Source organism: Anopheles cruzii, unplaced genomic scaffold (genome assembly GCF_943734635.1).
Source record: "Anopheles cruzii unplaced genomic scaffold, idAnoCruzAS_RS32_06 scaffold00466_ctg1, whole genome shotgun sequence".
In the NCBI taxonomy this organism is placed as follows: Eukaryota; Metazoa; Arthropoda; class Insecta; order Diptera; family Culicidae; genus Anopheles; species Anopheles cruzii.
Window position 1 is genome coordinate 1,086 of NW_026454069.1, and position 13,446 is coordinate 14,531.

General features: G+C 45.1%; 1 protein-coding gene across 1 annotated transcript; it reads left to right on the forward strand.

Moving 5' to 3' along the window:
* Window positions 1–854: 854 nt before the first annotated feature.
* Window positions 855–3,720, forward strand: LOC128276083 (beta-arrestin arr-1-like; the record flags this gene model as incomplete). Its single annotated transcript, XM_053014552.1, has 4 exons — window positions 855–998; window positions 3,115–3,201; window positions 3,276–3,485; window positions 3,598–3,720. Coding segments are annotated over 4 exons (523 nt in total), but the record flags the coding sequence as incomplete, so codon positions are not given.
* Between the last annotated feature and the right edge of the window lie 9,726 nt (window positions 3,721–13,446).

Genomic DNA, 13,446 nt, shown 5'->3' on the forward strand with positions numbered 1-13,446 from the left:
GCCGTTGGCGTCCCGGCAAATTTTCGGTTGAAGTATCTTTTGGGGAAGTTCGCTTGGGTGTTGGATAACCATTTTTCGTATAATGCCACCAGACATCGACACCGTTAGATGATTCTAATTGTGAGCTAATCACATTTTGTGAGTATGAAATTCAAGGACTGCGAGGCTTGCGAGTTTCGCTATTCCGCCGCTACGAACTGACCACTCTGGGTGTCGGCTGGGCACGTGCGTGCCACAAGTCATTAGCTTTTGTTTCGCCGGGTCGGCATTATTGGGTATTACTTTGGTCCCGACGACGCCGGGTGAGGTTCCGTCCCGTTTTTCGGCGCCCGCAATATTGACGGCGATGGGGGGCGTGTCAATATCGGGAGTGACTTTTTGTGCTTCTTTCAGCAGGCTGGCCCCTGTTTTCCTGTTTAGCTTGTTAGTGAATCATAGCGCAACGTAAAGCACCAGGCGGCTCCACCACGGCCTTATGTGAACACGCGCCGGTTAGGGGGTGATTTTTGGCAACTGAGCGGCTAGTGGCATACGGGTGGCGGTGTCCGCCAGACGGCGCAACGGTCTCGGGCACGGAACACTCAACACTCAACATCACAGACAGACACCCAACAACACTAATATGTAAATTTTCTCTCTCTCTTCTCCTCGTCGTCGTGGTAAAATTAAATACAAATTACTTTACGGTTCCGGTTGCGAAACAAAACATATCGTTTGCGCGGCCACCTTCCATATTTGCTAATGCATCAACCCTAAACTCCGATCCTCGATCGTCGACGCGTGGGTAACCTACTTACCCTGCCCCCCGTGGCTAACCGTGTGTGTCTGTGCTCTGCAAAATGGCCGCACTCCAGAGACGGATGCCAGGTTGCTCCCGGTTTTACTCTATCGAAAGTGTTTACGCTGACGCCACTGCTGGCCAATAACAAAGACAAGTGGGGCCTGGCACTTGACGGGCAGCTGAAGCATGAGGACACCAATCTGGCCTCGAGCACGCTGTAAGTTGTTGATAGTGTGTAGTACTACGATTCCCGTGCCCCTGTTCCCGTGTGTGTGTGTGTTTTTATGTGTTTGCTTTCATCCCCACGACTGCACTATCGTGTGACCCGACTCGGTCCATGTAAAGTTTGTCCCCTTGTCCAGCGTTCACCCCGGCGATGTCCTTGTGCAAAAGTGTGTCGTTCCGCGTTACCATTTCTTCGTCATGGAGCATGGAGTTTTGCGGTTCCATTTCGCTGCATCGCCCCTGGCCATTGCTGGCCATCGCTTTGGTTTTGTTGCCATGAGCCATGTTTACTACATCCGTTTTGCGTTTAACATCGGCATAGGTTTGTGGCGTAACTTGCATAAGTTTCCCACGATAACCGTCCGTGCAATAACCCTTTCAAAATCGGTCACGATTGCAACATTGAAGACGTTGCAATCGCTTGACACTTCCCACGCAAGGTAAGCATTGCTAAGTGGTTCAGCACCCATGGGAACGCAGAACCACTGAGCATGCAAAACCGCGCCCTCGCACCATTTTTAACTTACCGCGAGGTTGACTAGTCCAGCTCTCTGCAAACGAACTGGGTGCTAGATTAAGCAGTTCTGAAGAGACGGCTAATGAATAAAGACGTGGGTCAACCGAACGGTTGACCATAAAAAGAATTCATGTGTTTACCGTCTACAGGTTAATTTAGTAGCGAGTAATCACCCTTATGCGCGATGTGCTTCTAAAAGGCCATATTTGTCGCCCCAAATTCGCCGAATTAACGTTTCTATTGTTCCGTCGCGCTGGGGATCGTAATTTTCCGGGCAATTTCTAGTCCCGTTTCATGTTCAACCAATGGCGCTTCACAATTTCCATATTGTGGCGCGAATTTGCCGGAATTCTCCTTCTGTGGGTCCCCCCTCGGGGGGGTTATGATCACGCCGCGCAGGAGTGACATTTTATTTCTTCTCTCTGTGCATCGTTTTATGAATTTTCGACATCCCCGGACGCTCTCTGTCGTTCGTGTCTGGGAGTCGCACTGGAACCGAGGGTGACAGCTTTTTTTGGCAAGCTTGCTTCGGGCGGTAGAAGAAACTGACCGACCTGACGACCGTCGAAACTTTTGCTCCGTTCATCCTAGAAGCGTTTCATATTCCGTTGCTTGTAGTGTATAAAGCTGTGTGTGCTTTCAAGGTGTAGGTACTAACATTCCATCCGTCTTTAATTTAACTTTAATTCCTGCCCGTACGTATGTCTGGTGTGCTTGTTCCCCTTGGTTCCCTATTCCTTCGCCTGTAGCCGCCTGTATCTCTGTCCGTCGTGTGGCAGCTTTTGGCTTCCTTCTAACCATAACTTCCCATCTTTCCACAGGTCTCGCACGCTGGTCGACGGAAAATATAGGTAGAGACGCGAACGTGGTGGGGCCCCCACTGAAAACCAATCACGGCGCTCTGACGCCACAAATAATATCTAATTTCCTTCGCCAGCGCGTCATCAAACGCGCCGCGCGTTCGTTTGACGGGCAATTTTTGCACAATCTACGCTTGTCTTATGCTTGTCCATTGGTTTTTTGTCGATCGAACGAACGACACGGCAACGTGGTGCTTGTTGAATGTTATATTTTATTTCGAAGCAAAAAATGCCCTTTAATTTCGTTTATGATACTTTTTTTTCCTTAGTCACAAAAGTAAATAATCTAAAAAGATATTTAAAAAGCGGTTGCTGTCACTTATTTTCCCTTCTGCGGTCACCATCGGTTTCGAATAGTTTCGATCGCGATATTCAAATTCGATTATACATTCCATAATACAATCAAGCACCACACTCCGGGCAATACGGGTGCTATCAGGCTTTTAGTGGCCATTAAACCGCACTGATGGTGCCTCGAGTGCCAAACATAATTAAAACACCGGAACCCTGGCACCCGCCTTTTTATTCTTTTCTCCTGCGCCCCGGCTATGGTTTTGGTTAAATTTGATTAATTTCCTAACAACGCGCTTGAACTGTAGTGAATCGCACTCTCCTTTAATTTAATGCTGTGCACGGTGGAAGGACATTTTGAATGATATGCCCCGTTTTATTGATTGTTTCCGTCTTCCCTTTTTTATTCATTCTGTGGCGTGAATAATGCAATCAAACAGAATTGCAGATCCATCGCAGCGGGAAAATCTGGGCATCATCGTGCAGTATAAAGTGAAGGTCAAACTGTGCATCACACCGTTGGGCGGGTAATTATGCCGCGTTTTGTCGTAATTTTATGTACCCCGTTTTTGAATCGGTTCCGTCTGCTTTCTTCTCTCAGTGATTTGGTAGCCGAGTTGCCGTTCATTCTGATGCACCCGAAGCCGGACGACGATGAGCCGGTGATAGGAGACCGTTCGCCCGGGCGAACGGTGAACAGCGCCGACCGGAAGCACGGATACCCTGCCGGACACGAAGCTGGCAGCAACAGCAACAACGGGGACGCGAACGCAGCCAAGGAGGATGGCCCGAACCTTATTCAGCTGGACGGGTAAGCGAGAGTTCCGCAAGAGTTAATGAGCTTCAAGTTCGCTTCTCTTCCACCGAAAATTGAGCTAAAATGTGACACTCGGGTTGACCGGTGCCGTTTCTTACGCTTTTAGGGACGACAACTGTCAGGATGACGATATTATCTTTGAAGATTTCGCCCGGTTACGCTTGAAAGGCGCCGAAACGGAAGCTTAGAGCCGCTAGCGGCGGAACCACACGGCTGATGGCAGAGAGTCTGGTGGAGTTCGTTGCCGCCGTCGGTAGGTCACAGCTTTCGGGGGTCCGAGAACACGCTCGAGACCAGGTCACAACCCGGGTTCCAAGCGTTAGGCGGCCAGATATTTGTTTCCTACCAACCAAACAGCTGTAGCTAAGCCAAAGCACTCACTTTCTTCCCGACTTACCGCGCGAACCATCCGGCACGAATTCGGAAACTTGAAGGGAATGCATTCGATAACGAAATGGGAGATGTTTCCAGAGTGACTGAAGAGCGGAATAAGGACTACTTTAAACCCGGACGCCAAACGCTTACTTCAGCAGCAGTGCATTCAATCGATACGCCCTTTGGGCCGATGGAGTGAAGACCGGTGAACGCATTTCAAACTATTATCAAACTTCCACTTCCGTTCGCCATTTTTCTGAGACGCGACATGCCAACCGCGTAAGAGCATAGCTTGCACAGTACGAACAAATACATGGACCACTCTACATTACCTAGTACGAGGTACTTTTGCTACTCGGATTCAACACGCGAACCGGAGGGCCGGTGCGAAAAATCCACGTTAAACGTGCGTCCCTTTCCCGCTCCGGCCTACGGGACGCAGATCAATGGCGCACCCTTAACTTATAGCAAGAAGCGGACGGTCGCAACGCAGGATCAACTGTTAGATTCTATCGAATAGTAGTGCAAACCCCTTTGACTAAGTGTGCCAGTTGTTACTTGATCGTAATCGGGGATGAATCAATAGCCCAACTTTTCGCATTTAACCATAAGGCGCGTACCCCCGGGAAGCCGCGGGTTCGCTGGCCGGAGCAGCCGACGTCTGTAGTCGCACGGTAATAGTGCACAAAGTCAGTAAACTCGTGTTTAAGCATCAGAGAGAGTATATTTTGAACATGCGCGGATTACTTTCAGGAGCCGCATGGACGTTTACTATTTTATCATGTACATGATATTTATACGCAACCGCAACCTACGATTATCCTATAATTTTATCAAAATAAGTGCTCCTGTGTAGTTGTATAAAAAACGGAGGATCTTTGTCTCTTTTGTGTCTTTCCCTCCCATCTAACCAATGTTACGTTTCAATTTCCGTTCAGTTTTAGTAATTATCGCACCTACGAAAGGAAATATTTACCAGAGACCAGATAGGGAGGAAGCGCCTCTAAACTTTAATCCAATACACTTGTATCGGCACACCCCTGGTGCCTGGCCGCCCCCTGGAGATTGTAGAGATTATTTATATGAACCGCACCAAATTGAGCAAAGAAAACAATGACCAGCAACATGATGTGGCTCTGTGTGCCATGCCCTGTTGAGCAACACGTTTTAGGTTTTGCTTGCTTTCGACGATTCTCGATGTCAGCCAGTTTTCAGGCATTTAATGTTTGCACCAAACAGCTCATTCCTGTTTTTGTGGCGTGTTTTGTGTCCTTTCAATGTGGCGCCAATTCGGTTGCCAGCAAAATGCATTAAAAAACCCCCCATTCATGTGATCGCGAAACCATTACGCACAGACGAACTACTGGGGCTACTGACCCGGCGGACCCGCCAACAGGGCCGATGGTGGCTCAACCATTTCCAAGTGGCATTAACGAAGAGAACGGGACGAAACACGGGACATCCCCAGCTAGCATGTCCCAAACAAACATGAATTAGATAAATAGAATAATCAATGACACGAGAGCGCACAATAGAGATTGGCGCAAGATTGCGCAGAGCCATTCCGCTGTTCCGTTGTCCATCTTAGTGGTTGGCACCGTCCCGACCTTCCCGAGTTTATCATAACAAATTTGTTGTGTACCCGAAGTAGTGTACCGGGAGCAGAATTTACCGTTTAAAATTGTCATGTATCGTAACATTCGTAACAAGTCACGCTCCGCGGTCGCGTAGCATAGCACCGGAAGAGATGCACCATTCTGAGGGCGTGAACATTATATTGCAATTACCGTTATAAGCGAACCTCCGGACCGCCGATCTGCCGAGTCCACTCGCGTACCGCATAGCGCAAAGCATATACGAAGTCGTGCCCTTCTCCTTAACCTTGCCGGCATATTTAAATCGATTTAGTCAATCTTTAACCCAATTCTTACGACTATCCGTAGGCGATTAAGAGTGTGTCCGTACGGACGAATGTAGGACCCACACACGGCACAGCCGCGCCGCCCTCTGACGAAACCCATCTCTAGTGCATTATTGCTTATACCGAAACATGATTTGATGGTGACCGAAAGTCCGGATCTGAAACGATAGGAATTTGAATGAGCGTCTGCGCTGGTGGACGGAAGGAATCGAATCGAACTAAAAAGGACTGAACTGTGTTGACGCCATGGGGGGCACTGAAACGCAACGAGACCGAAGGTAAATTGTGGAAGATTTCGATGTCAACCGATGAGATCGTCGTGTTTACAAATGTGTACCTTTGCCATTTTAACTGATTGACAATACTAACAGCTAGTTTCTCAGAGTGTCTTCGTCAGTTCCAACGTTCAACGTACTTGTTCGGTGTATGCTCTCGGTGTCTCGAACCATTCAATTTGTGACTTCCGGTTAATGCGCGCCCTTTGCCGTTTGGAAGAATTGGCTCTCTGTGTGCCCTTTCACTAGACAAAGTAACAAGAAGTGTTTGATGGTAAACCTTTCTTACAAAAATGCGTAACAAAATTGCACGTCTCCCGCCACACCAGGGGGGGTCAATAATTGTCAACACCAACCAACCGGAAGACGGAACGATGGAGCATATTGAGATATCCCGCTGTTGTAACACTCGTTCCAAAAACAATCTAATCCGCTTGTCACACGGTACGGGCTTACGGCTCAATAGTGCGAACATTCGTGTGTTACATACGTGTCATTTAAACGATCCTAACCTAGACCAATGCAAAGGGTACCGGTACTGGTACGAAGTTTTGGACGAACCAAAGCATTTATCTAAAACCTTATCAATGTTGTCATTCGTCAACCAAAACAGTCTACATTGGCACAGTAACGTAACGGACCCACCCGTAGCGCAGAAGCGGCACCACCCTGAAACGATTCCGTGTCTCCTCTCTGGGCTAGTGTTTTGGGAATATGACGTTAATGGACAATTTAATGGCCGCGAGTTAGTGCACATGAGAATAGGATATCCCCCGCTCATCACACAGCATCATCCACCGGAGAAGGCACAAAAAGTAGCACAGAAGAGCACAAAGAAAGCATGTGACGGAGAATTAACTAAAAGAGGTAACCCACGTTATAAGGACAAAGTGATACAATGCGAACAGTGGATGGATGTGTAAACTATCGAAGCAAAACAACGTTAAACTAAAACAGACAACAAATACTAACCGCTAACCAAGAAAGAGATAGAGAGACAAATGGATATGGAATAGAGCCAACAAAAGGGGGGCTCACTTTATAAAATGTAATTAGATAACAAACAAACACATTTAGTACTCCGCGCTCTGCGTATTATGATAAAAACCGGAGAGGAGAACGCATCACAAGAATACAGAATTCTTCAGTTCAGAGTGTTCCGTTCCGTTTCTCGTGCACGTTAGTGGATACAATATTGTAACGCATGGTTCATTTTCCGCGTACCTCCGTGTTCCGTGTCCGGCGGAACAACGCAAAACAGAGCATTTTAAATGGTATCGATAAAGCCGTGGAAGGTGTAGCAAATTAATATACATAGCAAACTTATATTCACCCCCCAAAAACTGTTGGGGCAAAGAAAACAGTCAACGGTCGGTCGGTCGCGGTCGGCAGGCAATGATGGGACGCGGCGACAGCAGCACCACACAAGTAAATGCTACATTTAGAATTCCATCTTCGGAAGAAAGAAACAGAAATGGTTTACAAAAATATAATTTGATGTAAAAAAAGCTCGCGTTTTTTAAGTAAGTTTCATTGAAACGCGGGTGAAAGTATCACAATCTGTTACGGACGGGACTAACACCCTTTTTTTGATTCAGCATCATAGGGATAGACCCAAGTCTCATCCACAGTGATGATTCAATGCACAAAATTCACTTTATCCTATCGACAACACTTAAAATGTTGCCGACAAACTTGCATTCGAATGCATTTTTGTTCCATTTTTAGCGAATGCGGCACCCATTTTGCAAACAGCTTTCTGAAACCTAAAACTGCTCAATGAGATGGCTAGACATTATACTAAATCTCTTTCAGTATCTCGACGATTTTCCAATACGCTGCTGTATTTTTTCTACGATTTCAAGAGCTGTGTCTGTTTTTGGGCGTCTTTGACGTGGACCGTCTTGAAGGCTTGTACGACCAAGTTTAAATCCAGAAACCACATTTTAATGTACTAACTGAAAGCGAAGAGTCCTTATACAATTTCAACATTCGCTCATAAATTTCTTTTGCTTTTAAGCCTTCCAAATATAAGAATTCAATCACTGCACGATACTTGGTTTTTTTCCGTTGTAAAAAATACTGTCACACGTCGATAATAAATGGCTTGTAAAAAAATGAAATAACCGATTGAAATGAAACTTCGAAACGTTCATACGAAGAGTGTACCAATGTAACAACAAAAAATTAAGCTCGTAGCAGCGTCTTCTGTTCTCGAGACTGCGGATTTATTGAACAACACAGTATTTGCGGTGACCCAAGCTAACCTAATCCAATCCAAAATGTAAAATATGCGTTTGTAATAATAGCATAGCACTTAGCTGGCTAATCAAACTGTCACGTTATGGGGCACCAGGGATCGATGTCTCGTGTCTGAAAATATGTATCGTCCGCTTATGATGGTATCTTTAATCTAAACGATGTGCGGCGTAACGTCCGTAATAATTAATTTTGATTCACAACCCTCATTGAGCGATGATACTACGCCATAGATGTAATTGGGATCCTCTGGTTTACCTCTATCATTGGTCACCGGGGCTCCGTAGTCCATCTGGAAAAGCAAAAGTGACTCAGTAAAGATCTACGACCGTTACAACCGTAACTCACCGAACAAAGTGGCGGCACCTTCTGGACTCTATTGTGGCAGCGGATCAAATCACTACCGCGAAGTTCATCGGCTTTGCAATCTTTTGTGTGCTTAGGTCTAATCAAGATGGTTCGGTTCACTCCCTCCGAGGAGTCTGATGGTCCGTATGCGCTAACTACAGGATGCGTGGTCCATTCGCCGTCAGTACGACGGTTCCAAAGGCAGGACGGGCGATGTACCTTTGGATTCGTGAACTTTGCTATCTTCAGGAGAGCGACGTCGTTTTCTGGACGTCCTTTAATATAGCTCGGCGACACATAAACTTCTTCGACGGCGATACGTTCTTTGCCATCATAAGAGACATACGATGGATCGCCGCGGTTGGTTGTGACACACGATGCGGACGTTAGGAGATACTCGTAGTCGATCAGCGTGGCTCCACAATCGTACAGGGACGGCGCAGTGTCGTTCCAGATTAAACCAAACCGCTGAAGCGACTTGTGTCTTGGAAAATCAGCTATAGTGACTGTACTGTTTTGCGGCTCAAAGCAGCTCAAATTTTTCGAACATTCTGAAAGCAATACAATATAAGGGATTTTGTCACTGTTTCTTATCATGTAGGATAGGCTTACCTTCATCGGTCAAAGTTTGGTTCACCTCCCGTTCGATCCAATCGATGTAAGAACTGATCTTAGTGTAGACTTCGGTCGACTCTTCGTTCCACTCTTCGTTCGACTCTTCGGTGATAGTGATTGATGCGATTCCCACGACCAGAGGAACTACAAAGCCTTCCACAGTTAACCGTTTCACACCGATCAGTCCACCGAACGGTGCATCCATCGGTCCATGGGTTTCCAGAATGTCCGGGTTCACACAGAACTGATCGTCTCGTAATCCGTCCGGCAATCGCCACTGACTGCTAAAATCTTGTCCTGTTAGCTCCTCGCAACTAGACTGCTCGATGTTGTCTACGTCCGTTCGCATCAACGACCGAGTACGTTCCTCTCCAAAACCGGTACTACCGAACCCGATGTCATAGGTAGCAAGGGATTCTCGCCACAGACACGCCGGAAAGACTGCCGCCGAGTATCTGATGCGCTCTGCCAGTTGAATCAACGCTAGATCGAAGTAATTTCGCCCTTCCCGGTACTGCGGGTGCTTAATGATGCGGCCGATTCCGACCAGTTGTGATATTCGTCATCCTCTTCGCTGTCGAGATTGATGTTTCCAACTCGTACCGTAGTCGTACTGCGAAGGAGAAGTTGGAATTAAAAGACACTCAACTCAAGATTCAATTCAAGTTTTCCACGAAACTTTTCCGGAACCTTACTTATCGAGGTGAACCGTACATTGGGCTGCAGTCAGTACGAAGTCATTCCGCGTGACTCCTGATGGCGAAGGGACCTACCCCCAGTTGTACGCGGCGATGGTCGAAGACGAGGAGGTGGCGAAGCTCCACGAGAAAGCGTGGAGGTCAGTAAGCGGTGACCTGCTGGCCGTGCGTGAAGGAGAAAGCGCGGAGGAGCTGCGTCAGAAGGTGGGGGCCCTGGTGGGCGACACCGTGAGCCTCTCTGTGCTCCAGGACACGACAAAGGCCAGCGTGCCTGGTACAGACATGCTGACGACGCCAGCGAAGGTCGCAGCCGCCCTAACGAGCACGGCAGACAGCACCGTCCCGGTGAGAGCTTTCAGGCTGTTCTGCCGCCGGAACGGGCTGCAGCGTGCCACCGTTCGGTTACCAACCAAGGTAGCGAAGGCGCTCGAGGGGAAGCGCCTGCCCATCAGCCGCACGATGTGCACGGTCGTGCTGCAGGACCCACTGCCGGAAGTGGAGCAGCGCTGCTACCGCTGTGTAGAGAGGGAACTCAGCAGAGCAGGCTGCCGCGGGCCGGACCGCACGGCACTGCATCCAGTGCGGTGGAGAGGGCCATCGACGGGCGACGTGCGAGGAAGAGCCCCGATGCTTGAAGTGCGACGGCCGCCACACCATAGGGACTGCAGGGTGCCAGGGATTGCCTCCCATTCATTGAGGTGATCCAGTTGAACCTGGCGCGACGCCAGGTTCAATGTTTAATCATAATATATATTTAATACTTAAATATACTAAACACTCAATGTTAAAAAAAAAAGTAGCTCATGTTCCTGATAAACACCATTTTTGCCTGATAAAACTATCGTCTCTAGTTTTTCTCTTTCATTTTTTTTATTATACTGCTTCGCGCGCCTTTTGCACTCTGGCTCCTAGACTTTCATTCTTAACATGTTTTTTTTTTGTTGATTTACGTTCCAACATCATTTTTGAATATTTTTTTATAGTTTTATTTATAGTACTTTCTAATTCTTAAGATACTTTTCTTAAAAACAAAATTAGAAGCTCCTTTCTACATTTTTATCATGACTCAGTCCTTTAGCTATTGAAGTATCATTTAAGATAGTACTAGGTACTAGGAAAGTACTCTACAACAGTTGCTGAAACATGGGGTTTAGGAGTATTTGGTAAAAGCTAGAAGATTTAGAACTAAGTAACCCATCTATAGAACGTTTTACCCAACCAAACAAATCATTTATCAACGAAGGTGTTCTTGCTGCACTACTTGTTCCATCATTACCCCTGACAAAAGTGGCATTATTTTTAGCAGTAAAAAGTATAGGATCGTTGTTATTTACTGATACCTTATCTGTAATCGGAATCTCTTTTCTATTAATAGCACGAGGGCTGCGTTGATGTCTTCTAGCATTCTGGTGTTTATGTCTGCTCTGTTCTTGTCTATGCTTGCGGCTATGGGCCATAGGTTGATCAGATAACATAATAACTTCTGGACTGCTTTTTGTACGATAAAAAACGTCAGTATAGACTTGCTCCTTATGTTCTTTTCTGACTACATCCATGCTTCTTGCAGTACTTATCTGCTCTTGATGTTCTCTTAAAAATATTCCCTTATCGGCAAACTTTATAGATAGTGTTTCCATCTTAGGTTCTTTATAAAACTTACTCAGTGCAATACTGCAGAGCTCTTCTTTTGCATCAAAAGCATTAGTGATTATTAAATCATCATTATTACGTACAAACGTATAGTTTCCTGCTTTCCTTGGTGTTATCAGGTCTGTATTTTCTTCTATATCTTGACCTGTTACTACTATCAATTCTTTGTCCTTTTCAAAGACTATAGGCAATGGTTTTAAGCTCCATTTATTATTATCAAAGTTGATTCTCATAGGAACATTTTCCACAATTACCTGAGTTTTATTATACCAGCCTACACCATCTTTTAATCTTACTGTCAAACATTCACCTTCTGCTCTCTTGTCTTTTCCTTTTAACAATAAATCATTTCCTGATTTTATCACTTTTAACTCAAAATTAGAGGGCTTGTTTTTTACTAAATTCCTCAAATCAATCGTATCTATGGAGTTTTCTACGTCAAAATTATAAATAATGATTTCTGGTACTTTATTCGCTTAAGATTTTTTATCAATCACATATACATTTTCACCACCATTTCCGACTAGATGACTTTTATGTAATGGATTGTTATGGATAATTTCATGACTTTCACTTCCTATTACAACAGTTTCATTCTCTGGCAACGATTGCATGAAGAAAGTCATTTTCTTTAATCTATTTGCTACAGGTAAGTAACTCCTTATCACCTCACTAACAGATTGATTAGCATTCTGCAGCATGTAAAGATTACCTTTATCTCCTACTCTTACTTCAGTATCACTACCTAGCCTATATACTGGATTACTTGCTCCAGAGATTGTTAGATTGAATTCTTTATCTGACATTGGCGAAAAGTTGAAACAAATCGTATGCAAAGTCCTATTCCATACTCTTTCATTTCTTACATCTATGCTTCTTATTTCAACAGGCTCATACTCAAATGTAAAAGTGTTATTTAAGTTCAATGCCCTATGAGAGCGCTTAAAGTCTACTTTAGCACTACCTAGCCCATAAGGTACAGTATAATGAAAATTACCTTCTGAAGCATGATTATTTACTAAAGTATTGGGTCTTATCACTACCTGCATTTTATAAACACAATCGTTATCGCGAAATATATTTATATAATCTTCAGTGCCTTCATTACCACCTTGCCCATCAATAAACTGTGTATTACACGCGCTGAATATACGATCTGCCCTATTCTTTCTTTCAAGAACTCTCTCTACATTTCTTACTCTCAGAACATTATAGCGAAAACTTTCATGCATAATTTCCCCTGTTTGTAAATAAACATCTAAACCCTTAGCATTTGGAGCAAATGCTGTTAGATCTAAAGTGTCAATTCCATCTTTTCCTGATAAAAACCCTGTTACAATATCTCCTTGAAAAACAAATATATCTTCTTTAGATCCTCCATAGAGGATTTTTGGTCCACCCGTTACTAAAAAAATATTAGGGCTATCATTAAATCCTTCTGCATAATCATCGCCTTCGCCTAAGCTAATTAGAGTATGATTTCCAGTTTTAGTAGTAGATAAGTCAGCAACTCCAATAGCACTTTTGCATAAGTAGGATCCATAGCTTGGAGCAAGACTATAATTACCATGTGGTAAACAAAACAACTGTCCTCCATTTGGGTTATCTGGTTTTGCTCTGCTCCATTTTATATCATCTCTTTTTTCATTCAGCACAACAGTATTATCTAAACCAATTTCAAATTTGCTTGTACACTCTTCAGTGTAACGTGTAACTGTACGTGATTTAAAACACCCAACATTCAATCCACCACTGTCACATACACTAGTTTTATATGGCACATTACGACAAGTATTCACAACTGACTTACCGGT